The following is a 26,517-nucleotide window of genomic DNA, read 5'->3' as shown; positions in this document are numbered from 1 at the left end:
ACGATCTTGATTTCTGATCACACAGTTTATGAGGAAACGTAACAGTTCCCCCTGTATCTCTACTTTCTGGAATTCCATAGCTCTGTTAATACATCCTGGATCTCGTCCTGTTTGAACAAAATGATATATGTTATCCAGATGCGTAATCATCCCTGGTAACCTTGCTAAATACTCTGCGGCTCGCCTAATTCGCAATGATGCCAGAACCATTTCATCCTCTTTACCAACCACCGGGTCATATCTACAATTTACAAGGAGTTCCTTAAGCGCACGTTCACTTACGAACTTAGGTGTACGTGAATGTGCTGACTCTTGAAAGACAAGTTTATTTATTCTAGGTGGTGTAAAAGTACTGCTAGCACCTCCCGTGGCCCCATCTGGGGCGTCGGGTGTGAATGGGTTCGTTGAACGTGATACAGCAACTATGGGTGTTGTTACCCCTGTAGAGTCGACTGCGGAGACAGATGCGGAAACAGATGTGCTTGCCAAAGCTTGCGTCGGGACTTGCTGTTGCACGGGGACAGATACTTGAACCTGACGTTGAACCCCTCCGCCAGACGGTCTATGTGGTGTGGCGTTAGCATACTCGGGGGCTGCATCGTCTAGATATGAGGAAAGGAAAACATCTTCTGCGGTTCTGGGATGCCCCTTTGGATGTACCTTAATTGGAAATAACGGGGGTGGCAAGTCTTTTGGCACCTCCGTAACAGCCTTAGGTAGTCCTTCGGCTAGAAGGGGATACATACCATTCATAAGAGCATTTCTTTGTCTATTTACTTGTTCTGATTTCACTCGGATACCTTCCTCAATTAATAGATTTTCTTGAACTTTATTTGAACTTTCTTTACTCCTCTCTTCTTGTCTACGTGCTTTTTCTGTTCGTCTATGAGATTCTTTACGCCATAACTCAACAGCGTCTTTCTGTGACTGTCTGACCTTTCTTTTCCATAACTCTTCCTCCACTTTCATGATGCACTCTGCATCCCAGGTTCCCGTTGCGGGCCACCTTTGACTTTCCGGTAATCCCTTGGTATAATCTACCCATAGATCAAGAAACAATATGGCATCTAAGCCATGTTTATGGTACATGAAATGTCCTGGAGTGTCTCTAGGAGGAATAGGAACTGCTTCTTCAAGCACCCCTTTTCTGGTAGTAATCTGTCTTAACTTCGAGAAGAGCGGCATATTAACAACTGATCTGATACTTACTCTTGAACTTACTTAATACGAGAAACACAATAATGAACAGTGAACAATGAACAGTCATTCATACCACAATATGCAAGACATTTTCTGAATACTTTAAACATTAAACATTAAACATTTAATAATGGTCGACAATGATGACAGTCTGCTTAACTAATCACCACGCTGAATTCTTGACAATAACTGAATACTTCGGAATACTTGATATACTGCTAAACAGTACATATACACTGCTAAACAGTGCAGACCGGATTTGTGTACCCAAATCCGTCTTGACCGGCACAACCTATGTGCACGTCAACATGCCTCCCCGGCGATGGTACTCACCGAGTAGCTCCTTGAAACGGAAGGCCTCAGAGAATGGACAGGACTCGACGACTGTGGACATCGGACCCTCTGCACATCGGGATTTCGGAAAACCTGGTGGGCCTCTGTATACCTCGGATCTTGCTCTCTCAGCTAGGCTCTGGTCGGGATACTTCGCACTTCTCACCGCCTCGTCTGGGTTGGTCGCAGCCTCAGTCGCCCCCGCTTGACCGGAGGGAGCTTACAGGAAATCCTGCTGGTACGCGTTTATGGTCCGTCCAGCTGTGGCAGGAGACCGGGCCTGCAACGCACCACCGGCGCGTGAGATGAGAAAGTGTCCCTGTTCGGGCGCCATTATGTGGTAAATAAAATAAATATTACCTGACTGAATTTCGTACGGAGTCTTAAAATAAAATAAAATAGCTCAAAATAACAAGAGGCAGAATCCGTGGTATAAGAGGTTTTCTAATGGGCTTTATTCCATTCAAAATGGCCGACTCGAGTGGCGGCCTTCAGGTTCCGTCACCACGAAGGTTCAGGAAGTGAAGTACAATATTTTGTTGATAGACATACATTTTTATAATAAGTGCATTACAATGAAACGAATGTAGAAGGCGTAACATTTGATAAGAAAAATGACGTGACAGTGACATAATCAAAACTAGGCGTAATAAGGAATAAAAGAAACATGATTGGCTTGCATTATCAGACATAGGTGGATCTATAAGATAATACTTGGCATAGATGCGCGCGCGGCAGCATGACGTGTAATTGACGTGTAACTAGGGGGTGAAGGGGACTTGACATTTAGCTCTACATGTGGAGACGAGAAGTCTGGGGTCAAGTCATCCTAATCCCAAATCATATCTAACATCCTATGTTTAAAGAACTATGTTATCCACAAGGAAGAGACTCTCGGACAGAATCTATTCTATACTGACTGTGTGCGTGTACAAGCGTCTAAGTGTCTATATGAGATGCGAGGGGCAGAAAACTTTCCATGGCAGCAGGGCTATGAATCACTTGCAGGAGGACAGAGAAACCGGGCCTTTTGCTTGGTAACTGGAGGAATGTTTACTTAAACTACTAGGCAAGAATGCATCGGCTGAAGAGCAAAATAGATAATTCGAAGGTGAAATACAACTTCTTGGCAGACAGACGAAAACTGGCCGAGGCAGGCACCGTTAGCTGCACAGGGAGTAGGACAAAGTTCATGGATACAGATGCGAGCTCAAACTGAAGCTGTCAGAGACAGAGAGCAGGGAAAGGCTTTGAGGACAGAATCGGGCCTACTCGCCTGAACTGTAAAAATGGAGTAACTTAGCCATATAAAGTCGGTGGCCTTTCATACTTAGGAATCGAATATCCAGCCCATTGATGGCGGATCTGACAGAGAACATGTTGACGGTAGACACACATATGTTTGCGTCTTAGAAACTGGGACTGGAGGGAACATACATGTACTTGTAACATGCGTATAGAACCGTTGGGGTCCAAGATAGGGGACATAACTGACCAGGAAAATCCACATTTCCACACATCCGTTTCAGACTTTAGTTCGTATGGAGCCCAAAACAGGTAAATTACCTCCTTCAGATTTACAAAGAGATTTAAAAGGAAGAATTGTCTATTTGCCATTAGATTTGAAAAAAAATATTGAAACAATTGATGCAGATAGTTTGGAAACTGACCCATCAGTTAATGGTGTACCTACATAGAATAAGAAAATTTGGCAGGAGCTAGTAGATGTACGAAAAGTACAAAGAGCAAATTTATATTTGAAAAGAAATAATAAATAATATGAATCAATTTATATGGATGAAGATGAAGAAGTTTTACTAGCAGACACAGGAATACCAACTGGGAAAATTGAAAAAGTGGATAAGTCAAAAGAAGAAGAAATTTATGAACATTTTAGCATACATCCTCTTCATTCTAAAGAAGTTATGGGAAACACTATTGATCTGTTTCAGATGAAAAAAGCAAAAGGAACTCCTGTGAGTGTATGGGAGGAGAGCTTGGAAGCTCGTTGTTTTCCCCAGCTGTTTTCTACAGGAAAAAGTGGATGATATGATGAACGTCCAGTACAGATTCCTGCTTCTGAGTATCGGACTACAAGATTATATGCAGAAGATCCAAGATTTTGTCAAAGTATTCCTTATTTGTTCCATCTTTTATTTGAAAGTGACTTGTCTGCACTATCTTATGCAGTAAATCACATTTGAAAAACTGGAGTACATCTACGTAACGTGTCTGCAAATGATTTTATGAACAAAGTGCAACAGCGAGATGATCATTTGGAATCTCAATTGATTAATCTGATGGCTTGTCAGCGTGAAACTAATGAATATTGGTACCGACACCATGGAGAATTGAAATGTATGTTACGGAATTTAGGAACTCCTACATGGTTCCTTACCCTTAGCTGTGCTCAGTACGCTTGGGATGATTTACTGGATTTTCTTCGAGAGGCAAATTCAAATATTGAAAACATCCAATACAAGACAGCAGGAGAATTGTGCTCATTGGATCCGGTTAATGTTTGCAGATATTTCAATCATAGATTTGAGGCTATGATGTCCTTCATCTGCAATAAAAAAAATCCACCTGTTGGAGAAGTTGTGGATTTCTTTTGGAGAAAAGTGTACCAAGCAAGAGGTGCTCCTCATATTCATATGTTGTTGTGGATCAAGGATGCCCCAAAATTTGGAACAGATTCTGATGATGCAGTTTTATCTTTCATTGAAGATTATGCAACATGTACTATACCTAAAAGCACAGAAGAAAAAAGTTTTACGTTTCCAAAGTCATCGGTGTGGAAAATACTGTCGACAAAAGTACAAGAGTAAAGATAAATTCTACACAAAATGTTGATTTGGATTTCCACAACCTGTTCTTTCAAAAGGAAGAGTAAACAGTTTTATGTCAGCTGTGCGACATACCATTACAAGAAAATCTCCGAAAAATACCAACAACCTAAGAAGAAAAGAAGAGTCAAAATATATAAATGACTACAACCCAGTCATTTTATCCATGTGGAATGCTAACATGGATATTCAGTATGTAGCTGACAATTCTATTGCTGTTGCTCGGTATGTCACATCTTACATCACTAAATCTGAGAAAACGGAATTGAAAGAAATGTGGGAAGAGATTTCTCACGAGAAGGCTGTCAGTAAAAAGCTATACAGTTTCAGTTTAAAGATGTTATCGCATCGAGAAATTGGGTCATACGAATGCTCAGATAGGTTATCATCTGCAAGTCTGTACTCCAAATCCAGAAGAATAATCTGGGTAAGTTTAGGCCTTGCAGGAATGTGAAATCGGGTACTGAAATCTTTTCGAGAAATTGAATATTTAGCAGAGAACGAACCAGAAAGTACAGACATTTTGAAAACAAATATGTTGGACACATATTACCCAAACAGAAGTCATCATCTTGAAAACATGTGTCTCTATGAAGTGCTGCAGAACTACATTTTTACACGGAATGCCACAGAAGACATCAACAATGGAAAATATAAAGTCATTGGTGAGGAAGGATGTTTGGTGAGACAAACAAAAGGAAGTTTGATTAATCACAGGAAGCTGAGTTGCGACACTACTGACAAAAAGGAATTTTACTACTTAGCACTTTTACAGCTGTTTAAACCATGGCGTTCAGAGGATAATTTACTTGGAGATTTTCAGAGCTATGAAGATTCCTTTAATGCATGTAAAGATAGCATAGAATGCAGTACTTTCGCAAATTATGTACATATGTTAAATGAAGAAATTGAACAAGAAGGTACAATTGCAGCTGAAGTAGCTAGAGACAGTTCTCAAGACAGTCAAAGTTCTGGTACGCTCAGTCAAGATCCTCTAGGACAACCAATCGTAGAAAATGAAGCTGCAATAGCCATGATGGAAGTGGAAACAGCTATGAATCAAGCTCAGGAAGATTTAATAAACTTACCAAATTTGGAACAACAACTGAATGATAAACAACAACAAATTTATGAAGAAGTCACAAAACAAATTGATCATGGATTACTACATGAAAATAAAGAGTGCTCATGCACATCATTTGACCCAATCAGAATGTATGTGAGTGGACAAGCTGGACCTGGAAAAAGTGTCTTAATTAAAGTAATTAGAAGCTACCTACAGAAAAAAACTGATTCAACTTTGTCTTGTGTTGTTACTGCTCCAACTGGGTTAGCAGCATATAACATAAAAGGAATTACCTTACATCGTTTGCTAATGTTACCAGTAGAGCATGAAAACAAAATAGAATACCACAAGCTGACAGGAGAAGCATGTTTTGAAGTTTCAAGAGTGTTGAAGAAAATGAAAGTTCTCATTATTGATGAGGTAAGCATGGTATCAAACTTAATGCATGCCTTTGTGCATTTAAGAATGCAGCAAATTCTAAAGACAGACTAAGACGTGTTATTTGGAGGAAAACATGTTATAGTTTTTGGGGATCTACTGCAGCTCATTCCAGTTAAAGGACAACCAGTATTTAATACTCTTGCACATGAAGACACGAAAAAGTCATTAGGAAGTATAGGTAATGTGAATATTTGGTCATACTTTGAGTACAAAGAACTCATTACCAATATGCGGCAAGCAAATGATGATGATTATGCAAGTATTCTCAAAGATATCAGAATTGGACTACTCACAGAACATGGCAGAAAAGCTTTACAGAGTCGATTGCTATGTAATTTGTTTCCAACAGTACAAATAGTTCCAGAGAAAATATACAAGAAAATTGCAGAAAAAAATACTGTAATCTGCTTAATGCCAACACTACATGAATGCTCTATATTCAATGAAGAACTTTTGAAATTGGAAAATGAAGAGATTATAAAAATGGAAGCCGTGGATAAAATACAGCATGAAGGAATAACTATTATATTGACAGGCAAATTGAAAACTAAATTGGATTCTCTTGAGAAAACAGCTGGTTTAGAAAAGAATCTTTATGTATGTATGACTTGTCGAGTAATTTTCAGACGTAATTTGAATGTAGAAAAAGGTTTAGTGAATGGAGCTATGGGTAAAGTTGTCGGTTTTGTTAATTACCAGAAAAAAGATGGAATTGAATTTTTAAAAATAAAATTTGATCAGATTGAAGAGGTTAAAGACATTAGTCGTTGTTCAGTTCGTTTTTTGCTTGTGAAAGACATATATGTACGTAGGAAGCAGTTTCCGTTTTCTCTAGCATATGCTGTAACTATTCACAAATCTCAAGGATTAACTGTAGATAGTGCTTTTGTAAACATTGGATCTAGTGTGTTTAAAGAAGGTATGGCATATGTTGCTTTGCCACGAGTGAAAAAATTATCTGGTTTATTCATGATAGACTTTGATGATTCAAAAGTTAGTGCTGATGCAAATTGTGTAAAGGAGTATAATAGATTAAGAAGAAGCTATGCTCCTCATTTAGGTCAGTATCCTGTGTTTGAAAAACGTGTTGTTTGTCGGAAAAGGAGAATGGAGAATATCTGTAATGAGGATGTACAGAGGAGAAAACAAAAAGAGAGTGATGTGATTGCAAGCAAGAAGAAAAAGGACAATGTTGAAGAGGTTTTTGGTTGTCATTTTGAAAATAGCTCTGGTGTCAACTGCTACGCTAATGTAGTGCTGAATGTTGTATTTTATCTTGAAAGTTTGCAAGAGCAGATAATACTAAATCATGAAAAAAGATTCTGTTCTCTGCTGAGTTTCCTTTATGAGAAGCTGAGTAATGATAACACTAAAATAGAAAGTGCTTCTGATGTTAGAAATCTTTTAGATGTATGCTCTGGATGTACACAGTTTACACAAAATGTCCAGCAAGATGCACAGGAATTCTTAATGTATATGCTTATGGTACTGGAAGATGAAGGGGTAGAAATAGAAAATATGTTTGGTCTCTCTTATATATGGGATCATTGTTGTGAAAACTGTATGAACACATGCAGCACTAATGTTGATTCTGAAAGGTTCATACATTTAACATTACCAGAGAGTAAATCAGTGACTTTTAGTAAATTAGTTAAAGATGCAAATCACAACATGGAATGTTCTCAATGTAAATCAGAATTGTTATCAACGTTATTTTTAAAGAAATATGGACAGTATATAATTTTAATGATACAACGTTGTAGAGCTGATGGAACAAAATTGGACACTTTAATAAAGAAGTTTATAGGAAATCAATTATCAATATCAGGAAAGACTTTTGTTGCAGTTGCTATAATTTTCCATGATGGACCTTCTATAACTTCTGGTCATTACACAGTTTACCTAAAATGTGAAAAAGGCTGGACACTGTGTAATGATTCTCAATTGATTTTCAAGCAATGTTTGCCTGCAGAATTACCAAATTGCTACTTAATTTTTCGAAAACCAAAATTTTAGATACAAATTGTAGCATCTGAAGAAACCATTTTATAGGATTACCATTGGATATTTCACCTAAAAAGGATTTAAAAATTACCATTTGGCCTCATAGAAAGGTAAATGTTTCTATTGTGGACTTCTTTGACAGATATTATTTTGGTGTATGTGCTTAAGCAACAAGATTTACAGACGTTATTTATAGTAAATAGTTATTGTTCTTAGAAAATATTTTTAATATATATGTTACATTTCTATCAAGGTATGTTTTACTGAGGATAGATTCAGGGCTTTTTGCCCGCTGTTAAGTGATGAATACAATTGATATCACTATTTTCAGTTAAATTCAATATATTCTGAAAACGGCAAAACAAGGGCAAAAAATTACTTTGTTAAATATGAAAATATGTGTACTGTTTTTTAAAATGTATTTTTAAATATTACTACTTTTTTCTTTTTTTTCAGATCTAGAAAGAAAATTTAGGAAATTGAATCAATTTTTCTTGCAATTAAAAAAAAACATTTATTTCTAATTAAGTTATTTTGTTGGTCAGGTAAGTTTAAATATCTGTATTTCTCACCCCTTCACTTTCATGCTCCCTTTTCTTCACTTCTCCTCACTCTGCTTTTCTCATTCCCCTTCCCTCTCTCTTCTTCCTTTACTGCTCTTTCGTAACTCCCTCACTCCTTCTCTACCACTTCCCTAGGTTTACTGCCTCCATCACTATTTTTTCAACCATGTTTCCCTCCCTTTCTCCATATGTCTCAGTCATTCAAACTGCCTTACTCCTTCTCAGTTCCTTGCTCTCTGTCTCTGTTTCTGTCTCTCTCCCTTTGTCTGTCTTACCCTTAATTACCTTAACATCTCTGTTTCTACCACTCCTCCTCTCTCCATCACTCATTTTCCATCTATGTTAATTTTTTAACCTTCTCCGTCATTCTCCTTCCCTCACCTTCCCTAACTGTCACTATCCTTTACTCATAGTCACTCCTATTCTTCTACTTCACTTCCTCCTGTCTGTATCTCACAACCCTTCACCTTTTCGCATTCTTTCCTTCACTCTCCCTCACTCTCCTTTGCTCATTGAAATCCTGACTCCCTTTCTCTCACTCCAGTTTCCTAAATCCCTCCATCCCCTCACTCCCCATCTCTCACTTTCCCTTACCCCCTTTTCTAATCCTCATACCCCTTATCTCCCCATCGCTCCACTTCTCTTACTTTTAATCCCTTTACCCTGCTGTACTTCATCAGCTTCATCTGCTACTCCCTTTTCCTATCTCCGTCCCTTACTCCCCTTTTCTCACTCCCCCTCCCTCACTCTCCATTACTCACTGCCATTCCCTTACTTATTCACTCTTCTTACCTGTATCCTCTACCCTTAGTCCTTTTGTTGCAGTCAGTCTTTCACTTCCCTTTCATGACTGATCATACTTTCCTTTTCTCACTCATTCTGTCAGTCCTTTCCTCCTCTTCACTCAGTCATTTCAATCATTTCAATCATTCATGTATACACTACACATTCATTCAATAAAATTACAACACAGTATATTAGGAATATAGCTCTTCTTGGAAAAGTGAAGTGAGTTCTGAAAATAACTGTTTTTTTTTGTCTTTTTTGTTTTGTATTTTTTTTTAGTGTTTTAACAATTTTGTATTTTTTTGATTTTTTTAAAGCACCAAAAAAAACTGCCAATGAAAAACTGTTCAACAGGAACAAAAACAATAAATGAAAAAGATTATGAGCTGGAGCATGTGTGCTGCTGTATTTTGTTTTCAATCAAGTTAATACTGCTCTCACCGTAGCAAAGAACAGCATTGCACACATTACAATGTATGTGCACCTTCTGGAAAAGTGGGCGGATGTCCAGTGACCTGGTACACGGAGAATCTGCGGCCGCAGATGATCTGCTCGGCTGAGCAGGTGGAGGGTTGTCTCTTAGGGCTCTAGTTGTCTCTCAAGCATAATGTACAGGATGCACTGTCTTGAAGTGTCTCAACATTGAATAAATACTAAATGAGTATTTCTTGGTGGGATCTCCTCTGGACAACACACTTCCACAAATAGTGCATGTCACCTTCGGTGCATTGACCTTCTTTTGGCCCTCTGGAAAGGTGAAGAATTTCCAAATAAAAGAGTCTTTTTGTTTGGTCTTCCTTGGTGGTACCACAAAGGTCTCCTCCTCACTCCCTGAAGTAGACTGAAGTAGACTGCTGTTCTGCCATTTTCTATAACGTTTGATAGCTGTTCAGCTCCTTGTCCCAGGAAATGAGAAGAAATAGTGAGGGGAGTGGGTGTGGTGTTTGAAGATTCGGAACAGAAACTACTATGAACCAATGAAAAGTGTTGTTTCGTAATCACATGACTAGCCGTGCGCGCACGGTGTGCGCACGCACAACGGTGCACGCACAACGGTGCACGCACGCTGCAGAAATTAATTACTTTTACCAGATTTCTAAAACATGAAAAGGAGACAGGGAAGACACTCCCTGACCCCCTAGACCTTCTCTGGGGGTCCCTAAAAGATCTCGTAAACATTTTGTTTATAAAAAAAAATCGCAGGGTGCGCGCACGGTGCACACACCCCCGCGGCAGAAGATAGCCAAAGAGAAAAGTTAAGAACGTGAAAACAAGTAACAGAAGACACTTCCTAACGCCCTAGGCCTTGTCACAGGGTCTCAAAAGGACCCACAAGAGCAAAAAAAATACTTTAAAAAAAAAAAAAAAAATTGCGGGTGAGCGCACGGTGAAAAACCCAACAAAAAAAAAAAACATTTTAAACTGTTTATGAGTTTATAGAAGATATTTACTATGCTGTTCAACTGTATCCAAATTAAAAAAAAGAGCTGAGCCATTCCATATTACAGGATACAGTCAATCTATAACTATATACAAAGGTAGTTTATTGTACAATAAATATAAAGAAAATACAATAATACATACATAAATTAGCATTTAAAAAACCTTGCAAATTCACTAAAAAAACCATAGGTTTCACACACGTTATAGTTAGAAATTAGCATTTAAAAAACCTTGCAAATTCACTAAAGAAACCATAGGTTTCACACACGTTATAGTTTGGAATTAGCATTTTAAAAACCTTGCAAATTCACTGAAAAAACGATAGGTTTCACACACGTCATAGTTAGGAATTAGCATTTAAAAAACCTCGCAAATTCACTGAAAAAACCATAGGTTTAACACATGTTATAGTTAGCTGGACATTTCACTCATACAAAACCATTGAAATTCCCCCGTTATAGTTAGTTCAGCTAACTATAACTTGCGCGCCCGCAATCCACTGCTGATGACGTCACATATTACATCACTCATGACATGGTCAGTGACATCACTCAGGACATCACTGATGACATCTCAAATGACATCACTGATGACATCATCCTTGTGTAAGAGTGGCAGACCTCCTCTTATCCTAATATAAACTTTGATACACACATTGAAAAATACAAACTAAAGTTTTGAAAAGTATAGAGATACCAATACCAGTTAGAACAACCTATTCAGTAATTCCAAAATCTACATACGCATCCACTCATTCATCAACACTTCTATATAGTCACTCATACATGTACTCAGTCATCATATGTACTCCTACACCTATACATCCTGTTACACACCTACACTCATACATAGAGTTACTCACACACATACTCACACATGCAAATAAACATCCATTTACTTGCATATACAGCTATTCACACACCACTACACTTACTTCTACATTAACGTACACATACCTACTCTTAAACAATCACTTATAGAAACACATACTTATTTATACAGGAACTCTTCCAATCTCTCACTCTCATATATCCTCACTTATATATATCAATACTCACATATACTAGTTTAAAACATATGCACTTACTCATAAAGGCACTATTGAGACAGTCATTCACTCTCTTACTCACCCATACACACACTCATCCACCCATACTGTCCTGCTCACATACTGTCTTCAAAACACATACAAACAGTGAGTCACTCTTTCATGCATCTATACGCTAAGTAACATCCCCCACTGAACCATACAGACACTCATACTCTAAAAACAAACTAATAACCCACATACACACTCATGTAGCTACTCACCAACCCATGCAAACACTTATACACAAAGTGAGACACTGATACAGATATTTAAATATTTAAACATTACTCACTAATACTTGTATTCACTAAGATACTGTTAATAAGTCAGTTATACAATTAATTTTACAAAAAAAAACATCCATTTAGACACTTATTTACCCATTTATTCTTCCATTAACCTTTAGATATACATATATAAAAAATATTTACTTTTCCGAAAGACACATATTCACTGGATGATGTCATCAGTGATGTCATCAGTGATGTCATTTGAGATGTCATCAGTGATGTCATGAGTGATGTCTCTGAGCATGTCATGAGTGATGTAATATGTGACGTCATCAGCAGTGGATTGCGGGCGCACGAGTTATAGTTAGCTGAACTAACTATAACGGGGGATTTTCAATGGTTTTGTACGAGTGAAATGTCCAGCTAACTACAACATGTGTGAAACCTATGTTTTTTTCAGTGAATTTGCAAGGTTTTTTAAATGCTAATTCCTAACTATAACATGTGTGTCTTTCTGAAAAAAAAATATTTGTAATATATGTATAGCTAAAAATTAATGGAAGAAGACAGGGGTAAATAAGTGTCTAAATACAGTATTAGCATCAGCAGAGGATTGCGGTCGCGTGAGTTATAGTTGCCTGCACTAACTATAACGGGGGAATTTCAATGGTTTCTCACGAGTGAAATGTCCAGCTAACTATAACTTGTGCGAAACCTATGGTTTTTTAAGTGAATATATATATACATATATACATATTGAATCCACCTCTAAACAAGAGACTGGAACAACAGGGGCAGTGAAATGGCAAACAATGTTTTAATGACCTAGGCTATCATCTATGCATTTTGCCATAAGCATTGCTAATGATAGTTGTATTTAAATTACGTTCAACCAATCACTATCAACATTATATAACAAACAGTAAAGTAAGAATAAACAGACCACACTTAAACATTCAGCCATATTGTAGTGAAGCAGAGCACACATATAACATATATAGACTACAATGTTATCCAAAGCCATGAAACACCAGTAGAAAAATAATAGATGAATTACAAATACATTAATATCTATGCATATATATGTATCTCAGGGAAAACAGAAATGCATATATGTTGCTTTTACATTTGAAACAAATATTAAAATAAAATAAGGAACTTATTGACAACATCTCGTGAGTGTGACCTAACTCCTTTTTGTGGGAGGACTTATGGGTATATATATATATATATATATATATATATATATTTATATATATATATATATATATACATACATATATATACATATACATATATATATATATATATATATATATATATATATATATATATATATATATTCACTGAAAAAACCATAGGTTTCACACACGTTATAGTTAGGAATTAGCATTTAAAAAACCTTGCAAATTCACTGAAAAAACCATAGGTTTGACACATGTTATAGTTAGCGGAAATTTTACTGATAAAAAACCAGTGAAATTCCCCCGTTATAGTTAGTGCTGGCAACTATAACTCACGCGACCGCAATCCTCTGCTGATGCTAATACTGTATTTAGACACTTATTTGCCCATGTCTTCTTCCATACATTTTTAGCTATACATATATTACAAATATTTTTTTTTCATAAAGACACATATGTCATCAGCAGAAGATTGCGGTCGCGTGAGTTATAGTTGCCAGCACTAACTATAACGGGGGAATTTCACTGGTTTTTTATCAGTAAAATTATCGCTAACTATAACATGTGTGAAACCTATGGTTTTTTCAGTGAATTTGCAAGGTTTTTTAAATGCTAATTCCTAACTATAACGTGTGTGAAACCTATGGTTTTTTCAGTGTTTTTGTACGGTTTTTTAAATGCTAAGTTACTTTACACCATTCGTGGCGTGCGCGCCCACTTAACGCAGTTCGTTCCGTGCACGGTAATATTTTAATTTTTCGTAATTTTTATAAGCCATGCACAAATGGTGCCCTTTGGGCACCATTTGCACACGGGGTGGAGAGAGTGTGGATAATTTTTTCTTTTAATATTTTTGTTTAAAATATTTATTTTTTGTCAGCTCTAATAAGCCCTGTACTTTTGGTGACCTTCGGCCAACAAAAGCGCAGGGGGTGGGGTGAGTGTGGATAGTGTTTTTTTTATTTCCATTTTTTTACCTTACGCGTACGGTAAGCGTAATCGGCGAAATTAGCGAAAAAATAAAAATTGCATTTTTGCCCTTGGGGGGTCTTTGGGGACTCCCTCAACATGGCTATGTGTGTGGGAGTTGTCTAAACAGCCCCTTCATATGATTTTTGACTTTATTTTACAATCTAACTCTCAGTGCGAGAGAGAAAATGGCGGCCGCCGCTTCCGGGTTTCGGCCGATTCGAATGTTTACTAAGATCGAAGAGCCAATCAGAATCGCGCTCGCGCACGCCACCGTACGCGTACGGTAAGCGTACCGTAAGCGCACCGTAAGCTGGCTCAGATATATATATTGATTTAAAGGCTATTTTCTCAGAATCTACCGAACAGATTTACACCAAACCTACAAAAGGCACTTCCTTGTCCTGAGGACTACCTTCCTGCCAAATTTCAAGTAAATCTGTTCAGCCGTTCGGGCTGTAGCCCTGTCTAAAGGTCCTATGGAAAAATGCATGGGAAAAACGCATTTTGGGACCCCCCTTTTATCTCAGCCCCCGCTTGACGAATCCCCCCGAGACTTCCAGGGTAGGAGCGGAGCGTAGCGCCCCACCTATTTTGAAAATTTCGCGAGGATTCGTCGACCGGCGCCAAAGTTATTCAAAATAGAATGTTGCGGATTTCCTATGGAAAAGGGGTCCTAACTATAACTACCTACTGGCGACCGCCAGTAGGTAATATATATATATATATATATATATATATATATATATATATATATATATATATATATATATATACATACATACATATATATGTGTATATATATTTATAAAGTCCAAAGCTCAACCCAGATAAGAATGAGACCGACACACCATGGGAAGGACAACGGGATTTATTTCAGCAAATTGTTGCAGCGCGTTGTATGCACGATTCAGGAAACGCTGTGGCAAACACGTTTCAGCTGCTTAGGCTGTCATCAGTGCCTGGTTTCCAAGAAGGTTCTTTCGCCTGGGGCTGGTTTAAATCTTGTGATACAGTTGTAGCCACTCCCATTATTGCGATGTTTTTTGGCTCCTCCTTTGCTTTACTGCATTGTTCACCGTGCTGGCCTAAGATCCGCTGCATGCTGGGAATCGAGGTCCGATGCGGTTACCCATACAGTGAGGGGTTCGACCAAAAACCAGTGGCGTCCCAATTCCTATTGGCACCCTGACTTTACTCACCACCAGCGACGAATCCTAGAAAATCTGGTATTGCAGCTGAAACCAGTAGATTCCCCTGTAGAAAATTCTACAGCCTCTCTCCCTACACAGTAGTTAAGACACTGTGGCAATATAACTGCACGGGGGTGACGCGTTGTATTTAGGTACATAGTCCAAAGTTGCTGGCTTCACGCATCACACCAGACCGAGAGGGGGTGTTGGAGACCAGTGCCTGCCTTCTGGTCAAAACATAAAGTCCAAAGCTCACCCCGAATAAGAATGAGACCGACACACCATGGGAAGGACAACTGGATTTATTTCAGCAAATTGTTGCAGCGCGTGGTATGCACGATTCAGGAAACGCTGTGGCAAACGCGTTTCAGCTGCTTAGACTTTCATCAGTGTCTGGTTTCCAAGAAGGTTCTTTCGCCTGGGGCTGGTTTAAATCTTGCGATCGTGTTGTAGCCACTCCCATTATTGCGATGTTTTTCAGCTCCTCCTTTGCTTTACTGCGTTGTTCACCTCGCTGGCCTAAGATCCGCTGCATGCTGGGAAACGAGGTCCGATGCAGTTACCCATACAGTGAGGGGTTCGACCAAACACCCAGTGGCGTCCCAATTCCTATTGGCATCCTGACTTCACTCACCACCAGCGACGAATCCTAGGAAATCAGGTATTGCAGCTGAAACCAGTAGATTCCCCTGTAGTGAAACAGAGCACACATATAACATATATATACTACAATGTTACCCAAAGCCATGAAACACCAGTAGAAAAATAATAGATGAATTAAAAATAAATTAATATCTATACATATATATTTGTATCTTAGGGGAGACAGAAATGCGTTTATCTTTGAAACAAATATAAAAATAAAATAAGGAACTTATTTACAACCTCTCGTGAGTGTGACCTAACTCCTTTTTGTGGGAGGACTTATGGGTATATGGGTATATATATATTAAGCTTACAAAATATCATATCCTCAAAAATGCACAAGGCAAGCAAAATCTCAGCAATACCAGTGTGGATTCATCTAGCCAGTCGGAGGTTTCTATGGCGGATCTCTCCCTTGTTCGGGAGTTAGAGGACCTTTGGGATGACAATCCCAGCCAAGAACTCACATCTACCCCTGGTTTGAACACGACTGGCATAGTTATAGAAAAGAGTAAATTCACCCACTTCAGGCCCAAATCCACCTTCACACCTATCGCACTACACGAATACATCGATGCGTTCCATGATATAGTGACTACCAAAATTAAAAAACTCAACAGGTCAGTCAACATGGCCAAACGACATTATTGTGAACAAGATCAAAAATATCATAAACTAATGACTAAATTGAAAACCAAAAAAGTTCTAGTCATTCGCAACCGCGACAAAGGGGGAAACATAGTCCTGTGGTCCCAGCAGGACTGCAAAACTGAGGCTTTTGGTCAACTCAACGATCGTGAATGCTAAACTCACTCGAACATGGCAACTCTTAAATTGACATATCAGACATTTCACAACTAACTTACAATGTGGAGGAAAAAGGACCTTATATGTAAAGATGAGTACAAATTTTTAAAGAAAGATAAAACAACTACTCCTTCCATTTACTTTATTCCGAAGGTCCACAATCACTAAACCGCCAGGTCGTCCCATCATCACAGCTAGGGACAGACTTCTTGAAAACACCTCCGTTTATATTGATTTCTTTTTGCAAGATTTTGTAAAAGCATTACCCTCATATGTGCGGGACACCAGTGACTTCATTAGAAAGATCACAAATGTTAATTGGTGTACAGATTATTTGCTAATGGCACTCGATGTATCAGCTCTCTACATGAGTATCCAATATAATGATGGCATCAATGCAGTTCAGTTCTATCTGTCCCAAAGATCTGCACTTTACAGGTCACACAATGAGATGCTTATTTCTATGATTGACTTTTGTCTTCATAATAACATCTTTATGTTTAACTACCTCCAATATCAACAAACTAGGGGGGTTGCTATGGGGGCTATCTTCTCCCCCAGCTATGCTTGCTTACACATGGGCTGGTGGGAGGAGCTGGTCCTGAAGGCGGTGTACACTAACATTATGAAACACAATGTACAAATTTGGCTCCGCTTCATCGATGATTTGTTTTTAGTATGGCATGGGACCAAACAACAGGCTTTGCAATTTGTTGAACAGATTAACTGCAATTCCCTCAATTTGCATTTCACAGCCACGATCAGTGAGACTAGCGTTAATTTTCTAGACACACAGGTATTTGTACAGAACAACAAACTACAAACCCGCCTGTACCATAAAGAAACGGCTGGAAATTCTACACTGCACGCAACCAGTTCTCACCCGCGACATTTAGTGAATAGCATCCCATATGGTGAGATGCTTCGACTCAAAAGGATTTGCAGTACCGAGGTTGATCTTAAGATTGCACTGGAATTGAGCAGGCAGAGGTTTTTGGAAAGAGGTTATTCACCCAAAACCATTAACCAGGCAATAGCTAAAACCCAGATGCTTGACAGGAAAGATCTACTTAGAGATAAGCAGGTGGTGAATACCCCCATTGCAACCAGAACTGATTTAAACCCCAATGCCATGCAGAAATTCGGCCTTATCATAGGATACAGTAGACAGCACAAAGAAATCCACAAGATCATACAATCAAGTTGGCCACTAGTACTGAATGACCCAGTGTTAGGACCCCTGCTTCCTCAGAGGGTGTCCATCACCCATAGCAAAGCTCCCTCCATGAGGGACCGTTTTGTCACAACTAATCCAGAGATCATTGAAAACACCTCCTGGCTGCAGACACACAAGGGTTTTATTCATTGTAAAACATGTAAAGCATGCATTCATGGTGTTAATACTGTATCTTACACTGTCCGTTTCTGCCAAAGAAAGTATAAGATCACAAAACAGTTAACATGCAAAACTGAATACGCAGTTTATGTACTCACATGCTCGTGTGGCTTAAAGTATATTGGGAGTACAAAACTTCAAGTACACAAGCATATTCTCCAACACCTTCGCGCTATCACAAACCAAGACAGCACTTATCCAGTAGCCAGGCACTTTAGAGAAGTACATCAATCTAACAACAAGGAACTGAGCTACTATGTGATAGACACAATTTCTCCCAGCAGAAGGGGTGGAGATAGAGATTACAAACTCAGGAGGCTAGAAACCAGATACATCCTGCAGTTTGACACCAAGCACCCCAATGGGCTCAATGTCACTGAAGACCTCCATACATGTTTTTAAGATTGTATAGTACGATAGACAATTGGGTATTTTTACTTATGTGTACAATAAAGCTTGGTGAGGACAATATCAAATGTGCATATGACATTACATTGCTACTATTTATTATAGATAACTGTACTATTTATTAGGCAAGTTCCATTTGTAGTGGATGATTTTAGCTAATAACTCAATTTTATATATGCATTTATATAATTATATATTTATGATGAACATACGATTTTATTCATATTCTTTGTATAGTTTTGATATGGATAATCCCGTATTTATTTATTTATTTATTTATATGTTCATATATCCCTGCTCTATGAGTTAGCGTCGAACTTGTGAGAAATCCTGCCCACCTATCTTATACGAACATATAGGATGCATGCAGTACATGTCCTTTTTCATGTATTATACATCTATTTTTTGCACATGCTCTCTTGCACATATTTATACCCACCTGAATACACATATTTATTACCTGCCAGTCTGCGCAACAACAGACAAGTATATCAGCCGCAAATGTACTTTAAGCTAACTAGGAGGCAGTACCATTTGAAAAAAAAACATAATGGGGAGTCTTTGAGCCATGTGACTTTCACCAACATAACTCTTGTTCTGACATGGATCTACTACTTCCTATGCCAGGGAATCACGGGTATTTTACTGTAACAAGCCTGAAACGCAGAATGGCACACATCCCCCAGCAGATTCCTTTTCCACATCTCCTTGTAGAGTGTTCCTATTATATGAAACCATATTTGGCCTCAAACACTCTTTGATACTATATGGAGCTATGAACTTAAACTCTGTTTGGTGCCATTTTGGTGTGATTCATAGTCCATAATGTAACTGCTGTTTTTTATGAAATCAACTATTTATTTTGCACTTTGCACTTCTCAAACACTTTTGCACTGATTGTTGACCGCGTGGCTTACCAGTACGACCCTATTTTCAAAAACAGGGACAATGTATTAAGTTTATGTACCTTACTATGTGACAGGACTGTTGATTGAAATTATGATTACCAGCCCGTACAGCATTTTATGATGTATTTTACTGCCATTCGGTTATCGCTATGTACAAGTTTAGTTTGCCTCAACATTTTATTGTAAATATTTGCATGGATAATTTTATCTTTACATATCTATATCTATTGAATCATTGGAGGCTACACATAGAATGATGTGTTAGGTACTTAACTTTGTGAGTATTTTCTCCAGTTTTATTGTACTGCCGGTCACGTGGCCATCGGATTTCTGTTGCACTGCCACTTTAAAAGCACTGAAAAAATGTCTTGCCATGCCGAGTGAACAAGGCTCGTGTGAGCTGAAACGCGTCTTGACATCCGGAAATAAAAATAATTGAGCACGAATCTGGGTCCGTGTCCGCCATTCTTGATTCCAGAGAGTTGGATTCAGGCTGGAACTATGCAATATATATATATTCCTGAAGCAGCTAACTCACAGTTAGAAACTTACAATTGCAGGTTTAAGTAGGAAAAATGGCACAGTCCGGTATTTGTTCTTCATAAATATTTTTTTTTTCTTTTTTCAGCCAGCTGCATCGTGTTTGACAATATAAGACTACGTGTAGAGGCCGGACCCTTCAACTGGACCATAGAGTGGTAACTATTAGATTGTCTATTTAAATGACAACATCCCTTATTCTCTCCACCTACTTTAAAATCAGCACAAACCTACGTATGTTATTTCCTGTTTTAAATCAGTGAACACTGCGTGCAATATGTTTCGAGTAATTCACAATGGAAATGCATTTATACAGAATCAAATTATATACAACAAATTTTCCACAGCAGAGTTTATGATATTTTCAAAAATGCAACAGAAAATTAACTTTTCCATTAATGCCTGTTAATTATCAACCTTTAACATTTTGATAAATCTTTGTGGTAAAGAATCATGCTTAAAAACAACAATAGGGCACAGTCCATTTCAGTGCCTTTGGATATTTACTGTAGGCAAATAAAATACTATTGCAACTAGTTGGTTTAATATGCAGTTTTGTTCACATTTTTTCATTTTTAATGTACGCTTAAATGTCCAAATAATTAATGGTCTAATTGTTCATTTTATATTCAAATTGTAGCTTTTGGACATTATTGTTTGAGAGGTTTTAAATCCATTATGTGTCTTGTTATTTTCTCTTGTTTATCTTTTCGATAGTCTTAGGCACCAACAAATCCTCTCTGTTTCATGCTCTTTCACTCTTCAATGCATCTACAAAAACAGATACAGGATAGCCTTGTGTCTTAAATCTTACAAGCATCTCTTGTACCTAAGTTTCAAACTCCTTCTCCTCAGAAGAATCTCTTATGAGTCCTAAACGTTCTCTGTAGTGCAGTTGGTTGGTTTACAATGCAGTTATGGGCATTATATATTCTGTCTTCCAAATAATGCCATTAATGTGATTTAAAAAGCCCATTAAGTCCCTGATATAAGATGTGAGGTTTGCTACATATGGAACAAAAAGATATCGACAAACCTGAATGCATTGTCAAATAAAGCATCATAGGAACTCACAATCTGTCACCCTGGGGGATATTATACCTTTAATAATATATATATCGTTGGTGTGGTGGGCTGGTTCTTCTTCAAATATTGGAATTCCTCATCTTTGAGCAGCCCTATTTTATGCCAATCTTGCAGTTGTTTATAAAATTCCATCATGATTTTATTAATCAGATTCTCTTCCAATCTTTCATAGTAGTTAGGATCAGTAGGCTGTCTTTTTACTTCCTCATAGTATTTAATGTGATCCACTATGTTTCTTCCCTTATCAGAGGCTTTTATGACAATGTACTTGTCTTTTTGCAGATCTTTTAATCCCCATCAGTCTTCCACAGCCATATTTCTCCATTGTTGGCAACAGTTCTTTCTCTCTTTTAGAGATATATCTTTTAATTCCTCTGCCATCAATTTCTGAAATAGATCTAATGCATTGCCTTGTGGAAGTTGTGAGCATAACTTTGATTTTGGGATACAACTACTGATGATCAATTTATGGGTTTGTGTTCCCATTATTTAATAATACTCCTGATCCGATATTTCTTCCAAATGGTCAACTCTCTGTGATGTGCATGACTCCATTTCTATGCTAGATAGAACTTTCATGGGGGCAATATCTTCTGTTATCAAAGTTATACATATTTGAGGAGCACTAGACCTTCTCATGTATGTTTTCATAGCAAAGTATTTTTTAAATTTTCATTTTCTACAAAATTTGTATCAAGCCACTCTTGCTGTGGCGAAATTAATTTCTGTACAGGACCAAAATGTGATACCTTTTGTTTAGCAAATTTCTATACTTATTGTTCAAACTTTTTGTTGATAAGTTGATTACCAAATCATCCTCTGAAATGCATATGTTTGTGCTGTACACTTCTTTGTACCTCTGACACTTTTGTCTTTGACTTTTGCTGCTCCCCCTTGTTCTTTTTGATTTCCAGTAGTTGGAGCTCTCTTGCCTCCCCTCAAATTATCATTCGGAAGAGGCGCATTTCTCTGGGCAAACACAATTTTAACTGCATTGTAACTGGTCCTTCATCCCCTGAACTGACTTCAGAGCTTTCTAAGCTTGACGGGGGTCTACTATTATCCTGCATTTGATCCATTGTTTGTCTGCTATAAATTGCATCAAATCATCTGGAAAAAGTGAAATTCTTCCAGTAGTGTAGTCTGTGTTGTGTTGAATGTTTTACATTTTTGAAGTTGTGCTTCTTTTTCATGCTTTTCTAATTTTTTTCTCTAGTTGCTCAAAGGCTTTTTTTCCCCTCTTCTTTTTCTTGATATTTTTCCAAGGAGTTTTCTAAATCCTAGATCTTCTCAGTTGTTGCCAACAATCGGCATGAATAATGAGTGTGTTTATTGATTTCATTGAATAATCTGTGGTATCAGTCTGTCATTGTTTAAGCAGATTCTGATCCATATCGCTAAGTGTTCATAGAACAAAAATCCTTGAGGCTGTCGGAATCTGACTCCATTCATTATACTTCTTCATATATATATATATATATATATATTTATATATATATATAACGTGGATTCCGCTGTAGGTATCGTTTCTTTACCAAATGACGGACACGGACCCAGACTGGTGCTAGAAAGTGTTTATTCCACCGTCGCCATAACGCGTTTCAGCTCCGTAGAGCCTTGATCACATTACGTGTCTTATTTAAAGTCATGCACAACACTTTGGGAACATCACATGGTCATAGATATAAAAGACAGACATAAAAGACAGACATCATTGTGTTATCGTAATCGGCATATTTGTAAACCCAGTGTTTAAAATTCTACTTAAAATTATACACACAATGGATGCCTCATTGGCAATCAAAGTTATATATATTTCTTTTATACTTGCTGTTACAGATAGTAAATGATATTTATATCCCATACTGATTGCATTGTCACATTTTATAGGGTTAAATCCCTGTTTGCACACAATATATAATCAGACAGTCCGGACCCCTACGTGTCAACAAAGTATGTTGTGCAAAATTATGCTGTGCAAAACCGTGCATTGTATGTACAAAAAGTGCAATGTGCTTAAGTGCAATGAGAGTTGGGCATATCAGCAACCTAAAACCATAAAGAATAGCATCTAAGTTCTCTATGATCTTACAGACATATTCAATAATTTTCTATTTTGAAAGTCTCTTACATGATTTAAGGAAGATATCTATGGATACCGGAATACCTCAACATGGTTAACCTATTTAGCAGCTTTAAAGTGCAATGTGCAGATTCCAATAAGTTACGGCATATATAAATACAATATCAATACAATATAATATAGATAAATATATAAATACATAAATATATAAATAAATACTTAAAATATATACATATTAATATGTATACCCCATTTTAAAGGAATCAATTTAAAGCATTAATTAGTGTTTTTATGCAGTTTCTAATTCTTGCCATTGTGTTTCTTAACTTGCAAATTTTACTAATAATACAGTGATAGTTTTCAACTTAGACATGTATGTAGATCTTCTCAGTTTAGTGATACTGTCTCCTCCTCGTCTGCTAGGTGGTACTGAGTCTACAACAAAGTATTTGAGGGCTGTGTTGTCGGAGTAGTGTTTCTCTTTAAAGTGATGTGCCACAGGATATGTGTTATCTTGATTTGTTATGGCACGTAAGTGCTGAAGAATGCGTTGATGCACCTGCAACACAGTGCTGCCTACGTATTGCAGGCACAAGTGAACTGCAACACATACACAGCAAACTCCGTTTTACATGTTAGTAATTTGTCTATTTTGTATTCCCTATCGCTGAAAGGGGTGTTATAAGTGTTTTTATTAATACCATGTGTGCACGCCTTGCACGTTTTACATCTAAAAAATCCCCTTCTCATTTGTAGCCAGCTGCTTCTGTCAATGATTTCAGGATTTGTCTTGACGACTTTGTCCCTGGTTGATGGTGCTCTACTATAGGTGATGGGGACACTTCGAGGCACTAGAGGGCCTATAACAGGGTCACATAGTACCATCGCCCAATTTTTGTGAATAATTTTCCTAATCTCTTTGTGCTGATTATTATACTTTAAAATCATACAAAAATCTGCAGCCCCTTGTGTTTTTGTATCCTCCTCTGTTCCTTTTTCTTTTACTTTTAAAATGTAATTTCTACTTTTCTCGCATGACCTTTCAATGGCTCTGTCTATTGTTCTTTCCTGGTACCCTCTCTGTAGGAATCTACCTTTGCTCTCTTTCAGAGCTGCCACCAAGTCATTGTTATTACTGCATATTCTTCGCAGTCGTAACATTTCACCATACGGTATACTGTTGACCAGATGTTTTGTATGCATACTGCTTGCGTGAAGCGTTGAATTGCCTGCAGTTTTCTTCCTAAATAATCTGGTTTGAATTTTGTGATTGTCAACAAATACCTGGGTGTCTAAAAATTCCACAGAACTAGAGCTTATAGTGGCCGTAAATTTGAGATTGATATCATTGATGTTAAGATTTTGCACAAATTCATGGGCTTCACTTTCTGTTCCCTGCCATATTATAAAAAGGTCATCAATGTAACGTCGCCACATTTTTACATTAGTCACCATATTATGTTTATGTACGTCCATGAGAGCCAGTTCCTCCCACTTACCCATATGTAAGCATGCGTAACTAGGAGAGAAACTGGCTCCCATGGCGACTCCTCTCGTCTGTCGATATAGTTGGCTATTGAACATGAATATGTTGTTGTGTAAACAGAATATTATCATGTCAATTAACATATTGCTATGACATTTCAATGAGATAGATCTCCTAGACAGATAGTGTTTTATTGCTGCTATACCATCCATGTGTTCAATACTCGTGTATAACGAGGTTACATCCAATGCCATCATCAGATAATCGTCTTGCCACTCAAATTCAGAAATTTGTCTTAAAAAATCGCTTGTATCCCGAACATAGCTGGGTAGGTCTTTGACAAAGTCTTGAAGGAAAAAGTCAATATATCTAGTAGTATGTTCTAATAATCCATCCATGGCTGAGATGATAGGGCTGCCAGGGGGATTATCTCGGTTTGTATGTATCTTTGGGATGAAGTAAATTAAAGGGGTAGTTGGATGTTCATTCCTAAGGTATTTATATTATTCTCTTGTGATTAGACTCTCCTGTTTCCACCCAGGAAGTTTCACATAGTATTCCTTGTATGACATTGACAGTTTTGCTTGATTGCTACGTTCATAACGTGATCTGTCATTCAGTTGACTGTATGCTTCTTTGTCATACATGTTTCTAGGCCATAGCACAATGTTACCACCTTTATCGCTACTGTGTATTACAACATCATCATTTTCTTTCAATTTTTTGATTAGGTTTCTGTATTGCAAGTCTTTGTTATTGGAGGTGGTTATTTTGCCTGCCACACTTTTGTTTAGTTTTTTTTATATCTGCTGTTGTTGATTCATGGAATAAGTCAATCGAGTCTCTCATCATTATTGGGTTGAAGGTAGATTTTGTTCTAAATGGAGTAGATATAATTTCTCTCATAGTGTCAGTTTGTCTTGTTTCAAAATCAGTGTTATTTGCCGAACTGCTAACATTTTCGTTCCATAGCTCTTCCATTGTCCGAAGGAGTGTTTGATCAATTTGTGACATGCATGAACTGCTGCTTCCATCATTAGACATTTGATTTACTTCAGTTACCTTTTTTTGGTCATCATTATCTTTTTTGGTTTTCATAAGATAGTAATATTTTTTTAATTTCAATTTTTTTTGTAGATGTCCAATCTTGTTGTAGCATAGTCAAAGTTCACTTTATGAGCAACTTAAAATGTGCCATAGGGCGTGTGTGCACACGTCACCTAAGGCCCCGTCCCCTCCCTTCCCCACTGTGTAAACACGCCCTGTGGCCGTTTTAAGTTGGGAGATTAAGTCCCCTTGAATCCAGAGGGTCCCTAGGAGCAAAATAGCCCACTAGGTACGTCCAGTAAGCGCCATTGCAGAGAGGTGTAAAAAGGGACACGGCCTGCACCACCTCTCTGCAACGCAGAGTAGTGGCACTTACTGGAAGCACCTGGTGGGCTAGTTGGCCCCCAGGGTCCCTCAGGATTGAAAGGGAAGTATTTCCCCAACTTAAAACGCGCCACAGGGCGTGTTTGCACACGTCACCTCAGGCCCCGTCCCCTCCCTTCACCACTGTGTAAACGCGCCCTGTGGCCGTTCTGATACTACTAAATTGAGAAAAATCCTAATTTTAAGACTTTCGGTATTCACAGAAGGCATTTAGGAGTCCTAAAGTTAGGAGTCCTAACTATACTACTACTAAACTGAGAAAAATCCTAATTTTAAGACTTTCGGTATTCACAGAAGGCATTTAGGAGTCCTAAACTTAGGAGTCCTAAATTTAGGACTACTAAATTGAGAAAAATCCTAATTTTAAGACTTTCGGTAT

At 37.8% G+C, this 26,517-nt stretch overlaps 1 protein-coding gene across 1 annotated transcript in view; it reads left to right on the top strand.

Annotated features, from left to right (window-relative positions):
* The window catches only part of LOC146811151 (uncharacterized), a 240,504-nt gene that overhangs the window by 154,936 nt on the left and 59,051 nt on the right, over window positions 1-26,517 (top strand). Inside the window, exon 8 of the mRNA XM_085618216.1 lies at window positions 20,141-20,210. Coding sequence (XP_085474342.1) covers window positions 20,141-20,167 — 27 coding nt within the window. The 3' untranslated portion in view covers window positions 20,168-20,210. The remainder of the gene's footprint in view (window positions 1-20,140; window positions 20,211-26,517) is intronic.

Source organism: Triturus cristatus, chromosome 7, assembly GCF_964204655.1.
Source record: "Triturus cristatus chromosome 7, aTriCri1.1, whole genome shotgun sequence".
Classification (NCBI taxonomy): Eukaryota; Metazoa; Chordata; class Amphibia; order Caudata; family Salamandridae; genus Triturus; species Triturus cristatus.
This window is presented reverse-complemented; position numbering and strand designations above follow the sequence as displayed.